General features: G+C 40.4%; 1 protein-coding gene, 1 long non-coding RNA gene and 2 other non-coding genes across 4 annotated transcripts; 3 read left to right on the top strand and 1 right to left on the bottom strand.

Annotated features, from left to right (window-relative positions):
- The first annotated feature begins 3,831 nt into the window (after positions 1 to 3,831).
- On the top strand, positions 3,832 to 3,915 carry TRNAL-UAA (transfer RNA leucine (anticodon UAA)). Its single transcript has one exon. It is a non-coding gene; the product is annotated as a tRNA-Leu (tRNA).
- A 3,149-nt stretch (positions 3,916 to 7,064) lies between these two features.
- LOC142488214 (uncharacterized protein F54H12.2-like) lies at positions 7,065 to 8,372 on the top strand. The gene has a single exon (XM_075588588.1). It carries the CDS (start codon positions 7,065 to 7,067, stop codon positions 8,370 to 8,372), a length of 1,308 nt encoding a protein of 435 aa, XP_075444703.1.
- A 1,925-nt stretch (positions 8,373 to 10,297) lies between these two features.
- LOC142488666 (uncharacterized) lies at positions 10,298 to 10,789 on the top strand. The gene is made up of 3 exons (XR_012799568.1): positions 10,298 to 10,417; positions 10,521 to 10,598; positions 10,705 to 10,789. It is a non-coding gene; the product is annotated as an uncharacterized LOC142488666 (long non-coding RNA).
- A 6,300-nt stretch (positions 10,790 to 17,089) lies between these two features.
- On the bottom strand, positions 17,090 to 17,173 carry TRNAL-UAA (transfer RNA leucine (anticodon UAA)). Its single transcript has one exon. It is a non-coding gene; the product is annotated as a tRNA-Leu (tRNA).
- Positions 17,174 to 21,780: the final 4,607 nt, after the last annotated feature.

The following is a 21,780-nucleotide window of genomic DNA, read 5'->3' as shown; positions in this document are numbered from 1 at the left end:
ATGAATAAAGGATGTGATCTAGAATGAATAAGGGGAATGATGTACTAATGAAATATAGATTAATTATAATTTATATCTTAATCAACCCAAAATATCAAGTGAAACTGTCTATCAACTAACTCTAAAGGGATTATATATCATTGTAAAATAATTAGAAAATAATGATACTAAACCAGACTTATCGCCAAATTAAATTGTATTGTTAAATAATACAAAATAATAGTGTTATTAATAATGTTTAAATGTGAAAAATGGCTGTCATATTGATATACCACATAGAAATTGATGAGAGAGAGGGCATTGAGAGCAAGATTGACAAGCATTCAATAGAATCAACCAATGTGAGTGTTCTAAATTAAATGAAATTAAAATTGAAAAATCTCACATATGTTTGAATAAATATATATACACAGTACATGCGTAACACACATATATCATATGAATATTTTTAAGGATTCAAGGGATATATATATATATATATATATATATATATATATATATAAAATGTAATATTTATTGTAATATTTATTTATTCATGTAGAGGAGCCGAGGAATGTAGAGGATCACTCGAGCGGACTTAATGAGTCAGCCAGATGGGTCCAAAACCAAAACCAGATACATTTCGGATGGCAGTGATAGAGCGAGGGGAGCCCGCAAAGGAAGAAGGAGACTAGACCAGAGTGCTTTCATCTAAACATTCATTCAATCCACCTGGTACAAGTGTGCCCAACCGGTAGATCCAAAATGTTTCCTGGCGGCAAATATATTTGAAACGGTCGCCTCCCAGAGCACGTGGAGAAATGAATCCCAGTCCCATATTTGTCATTGATTTGGGATCCTGGTTATGTGCTTTTTTTTAAATGACGGGGGATACTGTGTGTATTCATCCCCTTTTTTAACATTTCTCCTGTGCTCTAGGAAGCGCACGTGTAATGGACGCGTGGTGCGGCCAACATATTGCTGGCCGCAACCACACTGAATCAAATAGATGACAAATGCACTGAGGCAATTGATGTGACTTTTAACATACAGTAATAAATCTTCTCCTTATTGTGTGAACTAAACTGTGCTTGAATAACCAGATGTTTGCAAGTAATACAGCGACTACGTCCACGCCTGTGGCTGCCCTTAGGGCCCACAGCCGTGGACGGGGTGGCAGAATCTGTAGACTTGAGTTTAGTTGGAGCCAAAATACTCTTAATACTTCTGGCCTTCCTATATATGATTGACGCTCTCTCTGGAAGAATAGTTTTAAGATGAGGATCACACTTGAGGATACTCAAATGATTATTCAGGATCTGATTGATATTTTTATAAGCCTGATTATATGTAGTAATAAACCTCACAGAGGAGGAATCATTACTTTTAGGTCCATTAGGAGTCATAGCTTAAACGTGTGATTCTTTTACTCTTAGACTTATTCAGCATAGCCAATCTATCCATATTTTTTTCTTTGCTAAATTAATCTGAAACTAATTGAGTATCATAGCTTTATCTATGAATTTTTTACTGAGAATTTCTGACGCTCGAGGAAATCATTCTCTCTGGTGCAGTTTCTTTTGAGTCGATGAAACTGCCCCAGAGGAATATTGCTGCGCCACTGCTGGTGATGATTGCTGGATGTGTGAACATAATTATTAACTGACACTGATTTGAAGTGAGTGGTAGTTACAATGTTTGATTCTGAATCTGTAGTGAGTATTAGGTCACCACTTACAACAATTTGGCCAAAATGTTAAACTAAAAGACCATTTTATTTATTAGTTATTTATACATGTATATTTAGGCACTGTACCGTATATAAGTTTTTCTGGATGTGCACTGAGCTTTGTCTGTGTTTTATGTTATGTCTCTGGTTTTAAATATATATTGCCATGCTCAGTAGCACTCCTCTGTGAAACTTATATGCTTATATATATGTTGTGGGTATTTTGGGGGTCCAATTTGAGCTTGTAGGTGTTCTGTATATTTTATAATTCTTGTGCAGCTAGTCTTGGCTGTTTTGGAGGGTGGCAACCTCCTATCCAATTGAAGCTCACTCCCTCCCATATTTAAATGGTTATAAGCTCACTCCATGGCATCTCCAACTATCAGGGGAACTTGCCTGCATGCAGTGTGATTGTGACAAATCTATTACAGAGTGCTTTTCCTGGTAATGTACAGGTTAATAAAAGCTTCAATCAGACTTAGAACTTTTGCAACTTATATTGACAGATTTATTATAAATCATTCTTCCTGGCAATGCACAGGTTATTAAGAATTTATATTAGTGTAGGGACCCTTGAAACGTGGTCTGCCGTGAAGTTTGGCTCAAGGGCTTACAACAATTTGGCCAAAATGTTAAACTAAAAGACCATTTTATTTATTAGTTATTTATACATGTATATTTAGGCACTGTACCGTATATAAGTTTTTCTGGATGTGCACTGAGCTTTGTCTGTGTTTTATGTTATGTCTCTGGTTTTAAATATATATTGCCATGCTCAGTAGCACTCCTCTGTTAAACTTATATGCTTATATATATGTTGTGGGTATTTTGGGGGTTCAATTTGAGCTTGTAGGTGTTCTGTATATTTTATAATTCTTGTGCAGCTAGTCTTGGCTGTTTTGGAGGGTGGCAACCTCCTATCCAATTGAAGCTCACTCCCTCCCACATTTAAATGGTTATAAGCTCACTCCATGGCATCTCCAACTATCAGGGGAACTTGCCTGCATGCAGTGTGATTGTGACAAATCTATTACAGAGTGCTTTTCCTGGTAATGTACAGGTTAATAAAAGCTTCAATCAGACTTAGAACTTTTGCAACTTATATTGACAGATTTATTATAAATCATTCTTCCTGGCAATGCACAGGTTATTAAGAATTTATATTAGTGTAGGGACCCTTGAAACGTGGTCTGCCGTGAAGTTTGGCTCAAGGGCTTACAACAATTTGGCCAAAATGTTAAACTAAAAGACCATTTTATTTATTAGTTATTTATACATGTATATTTAGGCACTGTACCGTATATAAGTTTTTCTGGATGTGCACTGAGCTTTGTCTGTGTTTTATGTTATGTCTCTGGTTTTAAATATATATTGCCATGCTCAGTAGCACTCCTCTGTGAAACTTATATGCTTATATATATGTTGTGGGTATTTTGGGGGTTCAATTTGAGCTTATAGGTGTTCTGTATATTTTATTTATATAGCGCCATTAGTGTACATAGCGCTTCACAATAGTAATACATGTGGTAATCAAATAAATAACAGATAATATAAATAACAGAAGTAGTAGGGAGGCATACATTATGTCAAACTTTTTTTGACAGGTACCACGCCCCCTTTCCCCCTAAGCCCCGCCCCCTTTTGGCCTTAAACCCGCCCTATGTCCCGCCCCTTCCGTATCCGGTCCCGCCCCATCCATATCCGGCCCCGCCCCCTGCGCATTTTTTAGGTTGCCGCCCCCTGCGCCAAAAAAACGCGGTTGACGCCCCCTACACCAAAAAACCGCAGTTGACGCCTCCTAAGCCAAAAAACCGCGGTTGACATCCCCCAGACTCCATTTTTTATTATGATGTGCATTTTTTTATTCTTTTTTGTGATTGGTGCGTACTGTTGACGTAGATTGGAGGGGGCGTATACATACGCGGGTCATGTCCGGGCATGTTTATAGGCTTTTGGGGCATGCCCGAACATGTTTTTTTTTATACTGAGGCACGTCTGGACATGTTTATTCTGAAATAACGCAGTGCGCATGTCAGAAAAGTTCAAATGACGTTGAAAAGAGGGCGTAGCATTTTTTTTTAAATTCAGACAGAATACGGCTTTAAGAGGCTAAACCCTCAAGTGTCAGGGTGGCCGAGTGGTTTAAGGCGTTGGACTTAAGATCCAATGGACGTATGTCCACGTGGGTTCGAATCCCACCCCAGACATAATATTTTTATATATTTTTTTTATTTGTATATATTTTTTATTTGTATAGAGACGGTACAGGGATTAGCCGCAACAGTCGGGGGTTACATATAAATAAAAAGCACAATTGTATGAGTCAAAAATTGCTTATTTTATTTTTAAAAGATAACACAGTTTTCACCAGGAAATAATTACAAGACGTATTTACAAGTAAAAAAGTAAAACGGCTGTTAAGTCCTTAATAGACTAAAATCATCTAGAGGCGTTGAGTTAGTACGATACATAGTATAGAGGGACAGCAATACAATGTCTTATTTTACAGAGGGAAAAAAAAAAAAATTAAACAGCTTATTTACAGTTTCAACCAGGCAATAATTACAATTCGTATTTACAAGTAAAAAAGTAAGTGAGTCATTTCAAAAGTCTTTGAAAAGCGTTTCATAGCAATTGATGCAATAACCTCATTAGCAGATGTTGTGGGGCCATAGTAAAAAAAGTAAATAAGTCATTTCAAAAGTCTTTGAAAAGTGTGTCATAGCAATTGACGCAATAACCTCATTAGCAGATGGTGTGGGGGCATAATGACAAGAAGCTAGACAAACACCATGGTTGTTAACTGAGAGCAGAGGTGTCGTGGGAACAGCCTCATTAACAGCGGTAAATAAGGCATTTCAAAAGACTTGGAAGAGCCTTGAACTGCGGGAGATTGTTTTAAACAGAGGCTGAAAACACCATAGAAGCATTATATTGTTTTATGAAATACTATTAAAGAATGCATAGCCATACAAGCTCAAAAAAAGCGGATGCGCAATTACGAAAAATATATTACACGCCGAAAACGCCTGGTTCCTTTGGCGGCATACAGAGTTTAAATAATGCAGCACAAAAATACGGTATTTCAAACGCAACGGTCAAAAATTATCTTTCAGAGCAAGATGTCTATACGTTATACAAACCGGCGCGAAAAAATTTCAAAAGGAATATGATTTTAGTGTCCAATATTGATTCGCAGTGGCAGGCCGACCTCGTATCAATGATTGATTTTGCCAAGTGTAACGACGGAAATCGTTATATTCTGACCGTTATCGATATTTTGTCAAAATACGCCTGGGCAAAATTGTTGCAAAATAAAAAAGGGTTAAGCGTCGCTAATGCGTTACAAGAGATTTTTTTAGAGGGAAGGGTGCCTCAAAAGTTACAAACTGACGGGGGTAAAGAATTCTTGAATAAGAATGTTAATTTACTGCTCCAAAAATATGGCGTTAACAGGTTCATCGCCGGCAACGCCGTTAAGGCAGCCATTATTGAACGCTTTAATAGGACATTAAAAACGAAAATGTGGCGTTTTTTCACAGCACATAATACGCACAGGTACAGCGATGTGTTATCAGACTTAATATACAGCTATAACCACACGCCACATCGCACCATTAAGTGTGTGCCAAAGGATGTAACACAAGCGAATTCTCTCAACGTTTGGAATACTATTTATAGGTCACATGTGTGTTCTAAGAAACTTAAGCCACTTTTAAAAATTGGAGACCACGTTCGGATATCAAAATATAAAGGAGTTTTTACAAAGGGTTATGAACAGTGCTTTACAGATGAAATATTTATTATTGCTGATGTACGCACGAAAGGCGTAAAACCTCTGTATAAGATCACAGATAGCGCTGGTGAGGCCATAGAAGGCTCATTCTACGCTGAAGAGATACAAAAAATACCAAAGAATTTAAATCGCGTTTACAGAATTGAGAAGATATTAAAACAAAAAAGCGTAAGGCGTAAAATCGTCTACTACGTTAAATGGTGTGGATACCCTACAAAATTCAACAGCTGGATAGAAAAAGCACAACTAACTCGTTTGTAAAAAGACGTCACCATGGAGGATATTGCCTTTTATGTAACGCTGCCTAGTAATGCGTCATACGAAACGTTCCCCCAAAATGACATTTCTAATTATACGACAAAACTAGCCAAGCCCATTATTTTAAAAGGTGAATGGGAGGTTGCTTTAACAGAAATACAGTATCCGCATACTTGGAATACATTTGAAAACGTGGACGGTAACGTATCTGTAACACAACTAAGACCGCCGTTACGGAATGCTGCGCCAGACAGCACATTACATGTATCAACGCTAAACGCCATTAAATCAAACTTCATGGTAAAAGCGGGGTATTATAGTGATATTAATGAATTGGTTAGGTCTATTAACGAGGCGATGGCCATCAGTAAAGTGAAATTGAAATATGACGACTTTGAAAGAACAGTATCTGTTCCGGGTTCACATCGCTTTACAGCCTCAGAGCGTATGATGAACATTCTAGGCATGGATTCTAATAACATCGATAAAATTGAAAAATGTGATAAAATATGTGCAGATATAAAAAACGGCTTTTATACAATATTTGTTTATACCGATATCATTATGCATCAACGCGTAGGTCACAGTTTTGTCCCCCTACTGCGGACTGTTGAAATCACCGGCAATAATAATGATATCATTACGCAGCGCTACATAAAGCCTGATTACATACCCGTCAGTAAATATCACATCGATTGCATTACAATCGAGATAAAGAACGACCAAAATAAGAACGTCTCATTCAAGTACGGGAAGGCCATTGTAAAACTGCACTTTCGGCCACGCAAAGGCTCTCTGTATTGAGGGTCCGGCAACATGGTGGCTGTTAAAAACTATGGAGAACCACAGGTTTACAGTATGTACTATAGAGCACAAGCGGGAAATGGCTTACAGGGCTTTCATGGGAGCCCTTATATGTACGGCCGTGGATTAGCAGGCGTTTTCCGCAGTCTCTTTAGACGGGCGGTGCCTTTATTCAGGCGCGGCTTTGATATTGTAAAACCTCATGTAAAAACTGCAGCACTAAATATCGCTAGAGACGTTGTGGGTCGTGTTTCAACCGCTGTGACGAATAAAATGGGTGGTGCAGCACAAGACGGATCAGGTCTCGTGTACATCAGTAGAAGCAGTGCTAAAGGCAAACGCAAGCGCAGCGTTGCATTCCCACCCAGCACAACCCGTTATCAAAACAAAAAGAGCAGTCGCAACGTCAGAAAGAAGAAAAAAACCTCGCGACAGAACTTAAACGACATCTTTTGATTCATTTGACAAGACAAAAAAATAAATAAAAGTTATTTCAGCATGGCGTTTATTCACACCAACTCCATAGAATGCGCTAAATCTGAACTGGATATCTTTGAAATACAGCCTACACAGACGAGCATAGAAAAAAGTCTGTATGTGGAAATACAACCGTTGGCCGCCCTTTCAGAAACGGCACCGTTGGAGTTTTATATCGCTGGCAACGGGGAACATTATTTCGACCTCAATAATACTTTGATTTACATTACGTGTAAAATCGTCAAACAGGACAATACACCGATTGCTGATGGAGCACGCGTGAGTCTAATCAATTATCCGATAGCAACGCTTTTCAATCAGTTAGATGTAACTTTGGGGGACAGACTCATATCGCAATCCAATAATCTGTACGCATATCGGGCGTATATTGAAACAATTCTGAACTATAGCGCTGATGCATTATCCACGCAGTTTACCACCGGTTTATTTTACAAGGATACAGCGGGGCAACACCAAACCCGCACAGTGGGTGGTGATAACCATGGTTTTACAAAGCGTTCCCAAATGACAGAACGTGGTAAAGCCGTAGAATTACTGGGACATCTACATAGCGATATATTTTTTCAAGAGAAACTTATACTGAACGGTCTGGACTTAAAAATTAAACTCACTAGAAATAAAGATACATTTTGTTTAATGTCTGCTGAGGCTGAGCCGTTTAAGATTCAAATTCTAAACGCGTCGCTGTTTGTCAAAAGGGTGCAAATTGCGCCGGCAGTGCGCATAGGTCATGCGCAGGGGCTTTTAAGCGGCAACGCAAAATACACTATCGACCGTGTGGGGATGAAAATTTATAGCATCGCGGTCGGAAGTCGAGTATGCAATCTAGAAAACCTGTTTTTGGGTCAATTACCCAAACTGGTCATTATAGGATTCGTTGATAATGACGCTTTTTCTGGTGCTTACGATAAAAACCCCCTTTGTTTCAAACACAACCATGTGAATTTTGCAGCGCTGTATTTAGACGGCGAACAAATACCGACAAAACCGTTTCAACCAGACTTTGAGAATGCTAATTCTATTAGAGAATACATGGCCCTGGTACAAATTGCCGGTAAACAAAATGCAGACGCTGGATTTCTCATTAATCGTGAAGAGTATGTTGAGGGGTACACGCTATTTGCGTTTGATTTGTCACCCGATCAGGAACGCGGTGGTCACTTCTCACTAATTCGCAATGGAAACCTGAGGGCTGAAATACGCTTTTCAAGGGCTCTGGATAGAACCGTTAATATTATTGTGTACGGCGTTTTTGATAACGTTATTGAGATAAATCAGAGAAGAGAAGTGTTATATGACTTTCTCTGAATAAAAAAAAAAAAGAATGAATACCGTGCAAATAACACAGTTTTTAAGCGCCGATCGATTCACCCGTGGATTGTTTCAAGGAGTTTACCCCTGCGATTTATTACCCCGTCGCGCGCTGACAAATGCACCCACATGTTTCATCATAAATACACATCCTCATAACGGTCCTGGTGAGCACTGGTTGGCGATTTTTTTTGATACAGATGGTTCTGGACATTTTTTCGACTCATACGGATTATCACCAAAAAGTGAACTCTTTCCTAAAGAAATTTTACAGTTTTTAAATACGAACGTGAATCGTATAACGTTTCAGAACGCACAGTTGCAAGATACTTTGTCGTCTGTCTGCGGTGAATTTTGTATTTTTTTCATTCATCACATGTGTAAAGGTTTAACATTTGAAGAGATCTTAAAAAGTTTCACTAATGATTTAAAAAAAAAATGACCGCATAGTCGCTAATTTTGTGAGAAAGCGTATGAGCCATTTTAAGCGGCGATATGTACACATTGACTGTACACAAAAATGTGTGGCCTGTTATAAAAATATATAAGGCCATTTTTTTAAAAACATGTGTCTGATGTGTAATGTTTAATAAAAGACTAATTATATTATACACTGCCAACAATGTCTTGTTTTGTTTTATTTTTATGGTCTTTTGCAGCACTTTGATAATATAGATAAGTTAGTAAAAAATAAATAAATATATAATAAATCAGAAGGTTTAAGAACAGACCTTATAATAATTAAAGCTATTAAACAAAGAACAAGACAGCCTCAAGAGGATTGTTCACACCCCCACTAGCCATTGAAGGTGGAGCTACGAATTGTTAGAGCCTCAAGAAAAAACTATTTAAGAGGGGGCTTTTGAAATACTTCTGTCTCTAGCCTCATTGATCGTGAGTGCCCTTACATCCAGTCTGTGCCTAGCAGTGCTCTCAATATAACGGCATGGTGAGTAAACATAATATTGATTGTATTGTTTTATTCATGTCTGTCTTTTTTTCAAAATAACAGATAACAGATAAGGTATTTATTTTTCTTAAAGTTTACACATGTGATAATGCCTAAGGCCGTAATATATTAGACCTAAACCTGTGATATAATATACCTAAACCCTGATATATTATTTTATAGAATGATAATTACTGTATTTTAATGGCATTGAATGTATTTTTATGTAAACTTTATGTAATATACAGGACCTTTTTTTTTATTAGCGTATATTGAGTGTATTGTTTTATTCATATATGTCTTTTCAAAGTAGCATTTAATGTTTTTCTAAAAAGTGGCCCCGTTGATAATATAGTACATACTGTAGAACCTAAGGCCATAATATATTAGACCTAAAAATGTGATATAATATACCTAAACCCTTGATATATTATTTTATAGACTGCTAATTACTGTATTTTAAGGGCATTGAATGTATTTTTATGTAAACTTTATGTAATATACAGGGCCTTTTTTTTATTAGCGTATATTGAGTGTATTGTTTTATTCATATATGTCTTTTCAAAGTAGCATTTAATGTTTTTCTAAAAAGTGGCCCCGTTGATAATATAGTACATACTGTAGAACCTAAGGCCATAATATATTAGACCTAAAAATGTGATATAATATACCTAAACCCTTGATATATTATTTTATAGACTGCTAATTACTGTATTTTAAGGGCATTGAATGTATTTTTATGTAAACTTTATGTAATATACAGGGCCTTTTTTTTATTAGCGTATATTGAATGTATTGTTTTATTCATATATGTCTTTTCAAAGTAACATTTAATGTACTTTATTTTTCTAAAAAGGGGGCCCCCGTGATAATATAGTATCATCTATTTTATATCATGATATTTAGTGTATTTTAATTGCATTGATTGTTTTGTTTTTTGTCCGTTTTTTTATCAGACTATATTGAAGGACTTTTAATGATAATATTTAAAGGCCTAGAATTGATTGTACTTTATAATACATGCAGGCTGACCGCTTCCAAACATATATTGCCGAAAATACACAGGGGAGTTCCACAGAGGCAGACCAAGAATGTAAGAATCGACAGAGACCGCTTAAGACAGCTCTTTTTTTTTATTTTTATTTCTTTATTATTATTTATTTATTTATTTATTTTTGTAATTTTCTTTCATGTAGTTTTGGCTGCTGCACTTCAAGCTGAGCGGTTGGCTAATGACGCTCTAGACTGTCGATTTGGAAAACAGGTTACCGATGGTGCGTATTTATATAAAAGCGGTTGCATATACTTTTTTTTTTTTTTTACTTTTAAAGTTACCTGTGTACATGAATAACCGCCTATGCGGTCTTTTATGCCGTACAGAACAAACCAAGGGGGGTACGGAAAACGGTGTACGATCTGTCAAACGTACGATCAAACAGCACAACCCTGATCCGTCCATAATGACAAATCAAAAAAGGGGTATGTATGACAATGTATCGCTGTTATATTTAAAACTAACACTATAGACATGTTTTGAACTTATTTAAAACTTTATAGATTACGTCTGTAATTATATATCTAAGTGGACTAAGAGAGTGTTTCTATTCATTTTATTACACTTTTTTTTTTTTTTTTTTTTATAGCCAACATTAGGGGTCATGCAGCCACAATAATTGTGTAGCTATTTTTTATTTTTAAATGATGCTGTCTATTATAAAACTTTTTAATAAAGATGTCCTTGTTCACAGCGTCAAAAATGCACCGGACCCAAAGTGTTAGAAGCCCAAAAGTCAACGCTGAAAGGCAAACCCAGAACAAGAAATCACGGGCCCCGCAACCTGAAAAGCCTGGTGAGTATATTGTGCTGTAATTCAAGCATCTATATACGTGGTGTTGTGTAATGTAGTACTAACATAGTTCTCAAGCTGTCTGGACTTTAATCTATTAATGAAATGAGCTGACAGTATTCTTTTTTTTTGTTGTTGATGTTTTTAGCCTCAAAGACGACCGTAAGGCATGCCACTAGACGTGTTCCTGATAAATGTAACCCAGCACACGACAATGAGCAGCCCAGCACATCAAAAGCTTTGTACGGTGTAAAGCAAGGACGCCTTAAGCGCTGAGACGTTTTTGGAACATGTGGCAAACATGTTACAAAGCAACGCGGAGGTTCTTGGTGATGGTACTTTAAGACTATTGGTCATAACTGTTAAGAACAGAGTTGGTGGTGTGTTGCACCGTAGACGCATTAATTCAACGCCTTACAGTCGCATCGTAAACAAAAAAAGACAATTACTCTTTGACTTAAATAACGACAGCAATAACTTGTGTCTAGCAGCCAGTCTTTGTGCCCTGTTAGAAAAGAGAGATACGGCTGACGCTGTGTTACTGGAGAAAGCACGTTTGATACATCGCACCCTGGGTATTCCTGATGATCGTCTAGTCAGTTTTAGCGACATACCCGACTTTGAAAAGCACTTGAATGTAACCATTAAAGTGTTCTACCACAATCGGGGAGAATGGCAGTTTTTTAATACAAGTGAGCCCTGCAAAGAGAGGGTTTTATTTATATACCATGAAGACACACATTACTTTGGCGTAAAAAAAATAAACGCTTTCATCGGTGCCAATTACTTTTGCGATTTTTGTCATACTCCATTCGCTCACAAAAATAACCATTCATGCCGCTATTTTTGCCGATCGTGCCACAGACGGAATTGTGTTGAGGTCATAGCAGACATGCCTAGGTGTCCTCTGTGTCGGGCATTTTGTCGTTCACAGGATTGTTTGAGTGAACACAAGAAACTAGCCCAAGCTGCTAAAATAGATTGTAAACGCAAGAAATACTGCGACCGTTGCGGTCGCTACACAGATGACGATCATGAGGAATGAAGAGGTTTGCAGTGTAGAGTCTGTTATGCTTACATCACCAGTTTTGACAATCACCTGTGCTACATGCGCCCATACAAACCACCGGTCCTCACTGACAACTACATTTTTTATGACTTTGAGTGTATGCAGGAGACGGGCGTACACATACCAAATTATGTCTACGCCATGCCTTTAAGGGATGATGAAGAAAAAGGTTGTACCCAGTCTTTAGACGGCTCTGTGGGTTGGGAGTTCCAGGGTCCAGAGTGTTTGGCTGATTTTGTAAAAAAATTCATAGACAGGCCCTTTAGGGAGTACACTTTCATCGCACATAATGCAGGCCGTTACGATTCCTATTTTGTGGTGCAACAGCTGCTTAAAGAGAAGATAAAAATAGAATTACTAGCACAAGGCGGTAAATTATTATGTGTAACAATACCTGATCTGAATATCAGATTTATCGACTCTTTAAATTTCCTCCCCATGAAGCTCAGTAAGTTGCCACAGGCCCTGGGGTTTACAGGCAGTAAAGGATATTTCCCACACTTTTTTAACACAGTACAGAATCAAAATTACAGCGGTTCTATGCCCTCTATAGAGCATTACGGCCCCCAGTACATGATGGCCGACGAGAAAACGGGGTTCATGACATGGTATGAAGCGAACAAACATTGTGATTTCAATTTTCAGGCTGAGCTTAAAAGCTATTGCATTGAGGATGTAAAAATTTTGAAGAAAGCCTGTATCTGCTTTAGAACCAGTGTCATAGAAATGACAGAGCATACGGTAATGAGCGACCGTGAGTCTCAGATTGGTGAGGAAGATGTCTATAATGTGGACCCCTTTCAGCTGACAACCCTCGCCTCTGTGTGCATGGCTATGTATCGGCTCAAATTTTTACCCAGTAACACCATTGCCATTGTACCCCCTGACAATTACAACATCACAAAAAAACGCTTCTCTACGCCCGCCACACAGTGGCTACTGTATGTGGCCTACAAGGAGAATATAGTCATACAACATGCTTTAAGGGGCGGTGAAAAGATGGTGGGTAACTATTTTCTGGATGGTTATGCGGTGATTAATGGTGTTCAAACAGCCTTTGAATTCAACGGCTGCTTTTACCATGGCTGTCCCATGTGTTACAATGAAAAAGATACAAACACTGTTACATCTCTCACATATGGTCAATTGTACCACAAAACAGCCATCAAAACACATTTTCTATAAACCAAATGTGGCTATGCGGTGCGTGAGCTGTGGGAGCACGAGTGGAAACACATGTTAGAGACTGATACGGACCTAAAGGCGTTTCTACTTAAAAGTGATTTTCCACAACCCATGAACCCCCGTGATGCACTTTACGGCGGCCGCACAAACGCTATTAAGCTGTACCACAAAGCGGCGCCCGGTGAGAGTATACATTACTATGATTTTACCAGCTTGTATCCTTTTATCAACAAAACCAAAATGTACCCCACCGGTCACCCTAAGATCATCTATGAGAATTTTGAATTTTCTCTCTTTTGACAGGTACTTTGGGATTGCTAAAGTAAAAGTCTATCCGCCTAGAGGCTTATTTTTCCCCATCCTTCCTGTTAAAATGAATGGCAAGCTCATGTTTCCGCTATGCAGCACATGCGCCGTCACCAACCAGACGACGCCTTGCTGTCATACGGATGAGGAGCGTTCATTGACCGGTACGTGGTGTACCGTTGAAATCCAGGCAGCGTTGAAGAAAGGGTACCGGCTGTGTAAAATTTTTGAAATTTGGCACTTTGCATGTTATACAAAAAAATTGTTTGCTAAATACATTAAGGTGCACCTCAGGGACAAACAGGAGGCATCTGGATACCCCAGCTGGTGTACAGACGAGGTCAAAAAACAAAAATACATCAGCGAGTATTTTTCAAAAGAGGGTATACGTTTACGCGCTGATAAAATAGACATTAACCCGGCAAAAAGACAAATTTCTAAACTGTTTCTAAATTCTTTGTGGGGTAAATTCGGTCAAAAGACTAATTTACAAAATACAAGCATTGTAACAAGCCCTGATGAACTTTTTGGTTACGCCTTTTCAACGCAATACGATGTGTCATCTTTAGACTTCCTAGATGATGACACGGCCATGGTTAGCTGGAAGTATACAAAGGAGGGATACACTGTAGGTCGTAATGTCAATATTTTTATTGCCTGTTTTACGACGGCCTATGCCCGTCTTGAACTGTACAATGTTTTGGACAAGCTACAAGAGCGGTGTCTCTACCATGACACTGACTCTGTCATTTTTGTTAGCAAAACAGGTGACTGGAATCCGCCTCTGGGTGACTACTTAGGGGAGCTGACTAGTGAACTACCGAATGGTACACACATTACAGAATTTGTTTCCGCCGGTCCCAAGACTTACGGTTACAAGCTTTCCACTGGTAAAACGTGTCTAAAAGTTAAAGGTATAACACTGAACGCTGCAAACGCTGAATTGATTAACTTTGACACTTTAAAAGATATTGTCCTGGACTACCCCTTACACTCTGATCCTGAAGATCAGAAAAAGATTGTGGTACAACAGGCTGGGATTGTCCGAAATAAACGTTACTGGCAGATTGAGACTCGTCCTCTACAGAAAACACAAAAGTGTGTGTACACGAAACGACAGCTGACCAACGACTTCACAACCCTACCCTTTGGTTACTAATTATAAATCTGTAATGGATATCAGGCTTCAACATCCTTTCTCGTGTATTTTAGCCGGGCCGTCAAATTCAGGGAAAAGCTATTTTGTTAAACAGATTTTGCAACATTCTAGCACTCACTTGTCGCACGGCCTGATAATATCGTATGGTTTTATGCATGCTGGCAAAATCTTTATGATGAACTGTTAAGCACTATGCCCCACATTAGATTTATTGAGGGTATACCCGCTACATTTAATGACGATGCTCTTTTTCCCCCTGGTAAAGTGAATTTGACAATCGTTGATGACTTGATGGAAGCAGCCAGTGAGAGCTCTGAAATTGAAAAAGCATTCACCAAGTATGTGCATCACAGAAACCTCAGTATCATGTACCTCGTACAAAATGTTTTTTGCCAGGGCAAAAAAAGCAGAACCATAAATTTAAACACTAAATATATGGTTCTTTTTAAAAATCCAAGGGATAAATTACAAATTAACACCTTAGCTCGTCAAATGTATCCTGGTAAATCACAATTCTTTTTAGAGGCATTTGAAGATGCCACACGGTCCCCCTATGGTTTTTTGTTAGTAGATTTAAGAGCCACGACCCCTGATGAGTACCGCTTAAGAACCGGTATCTTTCCGCCTGACAACCCCACAGTTTATGTTTTAAAAAAAAAAAAGCGGTTCTAAAAAGAGATAACTATCTGTAAATTGTCATTACTTGTAGTCGCTCCGCCGTTGTAATCATGTCTAACCGACTACGCCGCAATTGGCATACTTTAAAAGCATTAATAAGGGCTTCACCAAAGCAAAGAAAAGTTATTCTGTGTTCAGCATCTAATGATTTAGTCACCGCCATATGCGAGATAGCCCTCAATGCTCTAAAAGGTAAAATACCTTTATCAAAACGGCAAATTGGCATACTTAAAAAGTGGCGTAAAATTATAAAAAAGCTGAGCGACAAAAAATTTACAATTGTAAAAAAGAAACGCCTGGTGAAGCAGTCCGGCGGCTTTATTGGCTCTCTTTTGGGTTTTGCTATACCGCTGCTGACTGGCCTTCTCACTAACCGCTAATGGAATATGCTGAGAAAATGTACCTGGTCCCCAAACAAGATATGGATCGTTTACAGCGCCCCCCACAACGAGTGGGCGACATACGTGAAGTTGCCATGCATCGCCTAGATACAGACATTAATGCGATCTTAAATAGCAATAATTTATCAGAGGATGAAAAGATAAAAAGATACACTACTGTACTGCAGAAATACTTGGTGCATGCTAAACAGAGCGACGGGGAGAAGAACCGCCTAACCCTTTTAATGCCCACTGATGAAACAGCCTCTCACCCTTTACATTTCCAGGATATTGCATCATCAGATACGCCTGACAATTTGATTCGTGAGGTTGTTACTAACGTGAATGTCCGCTTCAAGAAAAATGCAGAGTTATTGCTCAGTAAAATGTTTCAGGCTAAACATATTACAAGCTGGAATGACAAAGGGGAGTTTATTTATAAAAAACAGGTTATACCGGGCTCTAATTTACTGGATTTGGTACGCGGTGTTACACAAAGTCACACTGTTACAAAGCGTAAAATACCACAGGGTTGGAGCCCTTTTCTGGCTGCGATGGCTGAACTGAATATCCCCTCATCGGTTGTGGGTAATGCAACAAATAGAGAAAGCCTGGATCGCTTAAAAATACTGCCCCCCGATACAACGACCCCTCCTTCATTATCCCTTTTAACTCCTCAGAAAAGAACCTCTGATTTGCGTTACAGTTCTTTAAGTGCCCCTGGCTTAACATCCCCGCCGGGTTATTTACTAAACAAGAGGAGGGGTAGTCTATTATTGCCGTCGGCTGACTGGTTGAAACTGTAAATAAGCTGTTTAATTTTTTTTTTTTTTTCCCTCTGTAAAATAAGACATTGTATTGCTGTCCCTCTATACTATGTATCGTACTAACTCAACGCCTCTAGATGATTTTAGTCTATTAAGGCCTTAACAGCCGTTTTACTTTTTTACTTGTAAATACGTCTTGTAATTATTTCCTGGTGAAAACTGTGTTATCTTTTAAAAAATAAAATAAGCAATTTTTGACTCATACAATTGTGCTTTTTATTTATATGTAACCCCCGACTGTTGCGGCTAATCCCTGTACCGTCTCTATACAAATAAAAAATTTATACAAATAAAAAAAATATATAAAAATATTATGTCTGGGGTGGGATTCGAACCCACGTGGACATACGTCCATTGGATCTTAAGTCCAACGCCTTAAACCACTCGGCCACCCTGACACTTGAGGGTTTAGCCTCTTAAAGCCGTATTCTGTCTGAATTTAAAAAAAAATGCTACGCCCTCTTTTCAACGTCATTTGAACTTTTCTGACATGCGCACTGCGTTATTTCAGAATAAACATGTCCAGACGTGCCTCAGTATGAAAAAAAACATGTTCGGGCATGCCCCAAAAGCCTATAAACATGCCCGGACATGCCCCGCGTATGTATACGCCCCCTCCAATCTACGTCAACAGTACGCACCAATCACAAAAAAGAATAAAAAAATGCACATCATAATAAAAAATGGAGTCTGGGGGATGTCAACCGCGGTTTTTTGGCTTAGGAGGCGTCAACTGCGGTTTTTTGGCGTAGGGGGCGTCAACCGCGGTTTTTTGGCGCAGGGGGCGGCAACCTAAAAATGCGCAGGGGGCGGGGCCGGATACGGATGGGGCGGGACCGGATACGGAAGGGGCGGGACATAGGGCGGGTTTAAGGCCAAAAGGGGGCGGGGCTTAGGGGAAAAGGGGGCGTGGTACCTGTCAAAAAAAGTTTGACATAATGTATGCCTCCCTACTACTAACAGATCATGGGAATAAGTGCTTTAGACATAAAAGAAACATTTCGGAAGAGGAGTCCCTGCCCCGAGGAGCTTACAGTCTAATTGGTAGGTAGGGAGAACGTACAGAGAAAGTAGGAGGGAGTTCTGGTAAGTGCGTCTGCAGGGGGCCAAGCATTATGTATCGTGTTTAGAATATCCACAGTGCTATTCATATGCTTCTTTAAGCAAGTGTGTCTTAAGGTGGGTCTTAAAGGTGGATAGAGAGGGTGCTAGCCGGGTATTGAGGGGAAGGGCATTCCAGAGGTATGAGGCAGTCAGTGAAAAGGGTTTAAGGCGGGAGAGGGCTTTAGGTACAAAGGGGCAGAAAGAAGACATCCTTGAGAAGAACGCAAGAGTCTGGATGGTGCATAATGAGAAATTAGGGCAGAGATGTAAGGAGGGGCAGAAGAGTGTAAAGCTTTAAAAGTGAGGAGGAGAATGGAGTGTGAGATGCGGTATTCGATTGGAAGCCAGAAGAGGGATTTCATGAGGGGAGATGCAGAGACAGATCTAGGAAAGAGTAGAGTGATTCTGGCAGCAGCGTTTAGGATAGATTGTAGGAGAGACAGGTGAGAGGCAGGAAGGTCGAACAGCAGGAGGTTACAGTAATCAAGACGGGAGAGAACGAGGGCCTGAGTCAGAGTTTTAGCAGTCGAACAACAGAGGAAAGGGCGTATCTTTGTTATATTGCAGCGGAAAAAGCAACAAGTTTTAGATATGTTTTGAATGTGAGGGGCGAATGTGAGAGAGGAGTCGAATGTGACCCCTAGGCAGCGTGCTTGGGCTACTGGGTGAATGATTGTAGTTCCAACAGTAATGTGGAAGGAGGTAGTAGGGCCAGGTTTGGGAGGAAGTATGAGGAGCTCTGTTTTAGCCATGTTGAGTTTAAGGCGTCGGAGGGCCATCCAGGATGATATAGCAGATAGACATTCAGAAACTTTGGTTTGTACAGCAGGTGTAAGGTCAGGTGTTGAAAAGTATATTTTTGTGTCGTCGGCATAGAGGTGATAATTAAACCCAAAAGATGTTATTAGGTCACCTAGAGAAAGTGTGTACAGAGAAAAGAGAAGAGGTCCCAGGACAGAGCCATGGAGTACCCCCACAGAGAGATCAATAGAGGAGGAGGAGGTGTTATCAGAAGAGACACTAAAAGTACGATGGGAGAGGTAGGATGAGATCCAGGATAGAGCTTAGTTCCGAATATCTAGAGTATGGAGAATGTGGAGGAGAAGAGGGTGGTCCACGGTGTCAAATGCTGCAGAGAGGTCGAGTTATATGAGCAGAGTGTAATGACCTCTGTCTTTGGCAGCATGGAGGTCATCAGTTATTTTAGTGAGGGCTGTTTCGGTGGATTGAGCAGTGCGGAAGCCAGATTGTAGAGGGTCTAGGAGAGAATAGGTGTTGAGAAAATGGAGCAAGCGAGAGAATACAAGACGTTCAAGTAGTTTAGAGGCAAAAGGCAGGAGGGAGAGGTCGATAGTTAGAAAGACAGGTAGGGTCAAGGTTGCTGTTTTTGAGTAATGGTATGACTGTTGCATGTTTGAAGGAGGATGGAAAGGTTCCAGAGCAGAGGGAGGAGTTAAAAATGTGTGTAAGCGTAGGGATTATAGTAGGAGCTAGAGGTTTTAGGAGATGGGAGGGAATGGGGTCAAGAGGGCAAGTGGTAGAGGGAGAAGAGGAGATCAACAGCGACACATCCTCCTCTGAGACAGTGGAAAAAGACTCAAGGAAGGCAGGAGGAGAGTTGGGAAGAGGTGTAGGATGTACACACAAAAATGCAATTGTTTGATTGAAATTTGCTGTAAATGTATTTGTGTAGGTGCTGTTTTTCTGGGAGATGAGAGATAATTTATTTTGCAATGTGCTGCTGATATAATTTTCGAATGCAATGGGCTGGTTTGGAAAATGAGATTTCATGTTTTTATTTATGCATGTTTGTGTAATCCTTAACTATTTATTTGTATATTGGTGTATATATATATACACACACACACACACTTTACAAATGAACGGGTGAAAGGTTGGTATTGGTGCAGGGTGGGTTAACCCCTTAATTACTTCGGCGGTTATTAACCGCTAAGGTGATTAAGGGGTTTACTGGCATCTCAAAGTATTTGCAATGTATTCTTTTGCAACGGAGCCCGTTTGATGACCGGATACCCATCACATTGCCAGGGGGTAAGTAGAACTCTATTTATTTATTTTATTAATGCTGTTTTATGTGTTTAATAATGGGCAAATAATCTACTATCCATATCTGGATAATAGTTATTTTGCACATTACTGTACTGTATGTGTTTGGGGGGGGGGGGGGTATTTATTTATATAAATGTATTGGACAGGTTTATTTATTTTAAATACTGGGTTGGTTCCTTAAGTCTGCGGGGGCCTCTAGAGACCATCTGAGGACTCCACGGATGCCCACGGGTACAAGGCTGCGGGCCCACGGGGCACACCTGCAGGGAAGAACCGGGGGCTCCACATCTGTGGGGGCTCCGTGGACATTTAGGGACCACCCAAGGGCTCCCAGAGCCCCGTGGGAACCACCCAAGGACTCTCAGAAACCTGTGGGGCTGACCAGGGGCTCCCCAGACACCTGCGGGCCCACCTGTGGAGACCCTATTTGGGGCCCATGGAGACCACCTGGAGGACCATGGCACCTGGCAGGGACCACCTGTAGGCCTCCAGACCCTTTGGGCACCCCCCTCCGGGCCACTGTGGGGCCTGCGTACACCCATCAAGACCACCGGGGTCTCCCGTTGTCCTGGGGTATTAACCCTGTATGTAAAAGAATAAATCATGTATTTATGGGGGGGGGGCGCACAGGGGGTGGGAGGGTTATGTATTGTTTATGAAATATAGTTATGATTATTGTGGGTAGTGGGGGTGGGGGAAGGGGTTTTATTGTCCCCAAGCCAGGGTGGGTAAGCCTCCCGGTGGGTAGTAGGTGAGGGTGGTTAGGCCTCACGGGGTGGGTAGTGAGTGAGGGTGTTTAGGCCTCCTGAGTGGTGGGTGAGGGTGGGTTAACCCCTTAATGACTATAGCAGTTAATAACCGCTAAGGTGACTAAGGGGTTAAGGGACATTACATAGGCTCTTTTTATTCTTGTTTATGTTTTGCAGCATCGGAGGGGGTCATGGACGGTGATGAAGATGAGGATGGCCTTCATCGTGGCAGCCGGGCATGGGTGAGTGCAATTTGTATTTATTGTATTTTTTTTTTATAACTTTGATTTTATTGGGTGATACATTACAAACATAGTATCACAATCCATGGGCTACAGTGTATGCACCCTATAATGAATATGGTCAAAAACCAATACGACGAACGTGACAAACATGACAGACAGGACTGATGGGTGGACGAAACTATGTGGGGAGGGGGAGGGGGTGACCGGGCAGGTGGGCGGATGCATCTCTTTTCTTCATCTGCGATCAGCCTCCTACTGTTTGTAAATCTGTAAGTGCATGGCTCTGCTCTGCGTGGAGTTATTCTCTCTCCCGTCTCCCCTGTCTCCCTGACCGTACAGTCTCTATGTGGTCGTGGACCCAGCTGGGTACCGGAGAAGGCATTTCTGACTTTCATTGCAAAATTGTGGTGGGGTCCACCCCCGGGATGTCTGTCTGGGCCAACAAAGGCGACCAAACTTTTAGAAAATTAGGGCCTGAGTCGTTAACCATACTCGTCAACTGCTTCATCCGGCACACATGACAAATCCTGTTCCTGATTTTGGGTATAATTGGTAAATCCGTTTGCTTCCACAATGCTGCGATCTCGCACCTGGTGGCGGTTGCCAAATGTGCTATCAATTTATGTGTTGCGTTCGACAGTCCCTGAACCCGTCTGCCCAGCAAGAACAACCACGGGACCAGGGGGATCTCCACGCCGAGCATCCGTTGCAGCCAAGCTCTGATTTCTGCCCAAATCGGGGCCACCCTTGTGCACGACCAGAGCATGTGACGCAAGTCAGCTCTTTCCCCGCACTGTTTGGGACAGAGCGGGGAATATCCTCTGACAAATTTAGACT

Source organism: Ascaphus truei, chromosome 2 (genome assembly GCF_040206685.1).
Source record: "Ascaphus truei isolate aAscTru1 chromosome 2, aAscTru1.hap1, whole genome shotgun sequence".
Taxonomy (NCBI): Eukaryota; Metazoa; Chordata; class Amphibia; order Anura; family Ascaphidae; genus Ascaphus; species Ascaphus truei.
This window is presented reverse-complemented; position numbering and strand designations above follow the sequence as displayed.

Excerpts from the sequence above, each read along its gene's own strand:
- LOC142488214 (XM_075588588.1), top strand. The coding sequence starts at position 7,065 with ATGGCGTTTATTCACACCAACTCCATAGAATGCGCTAAATCTGAACTG.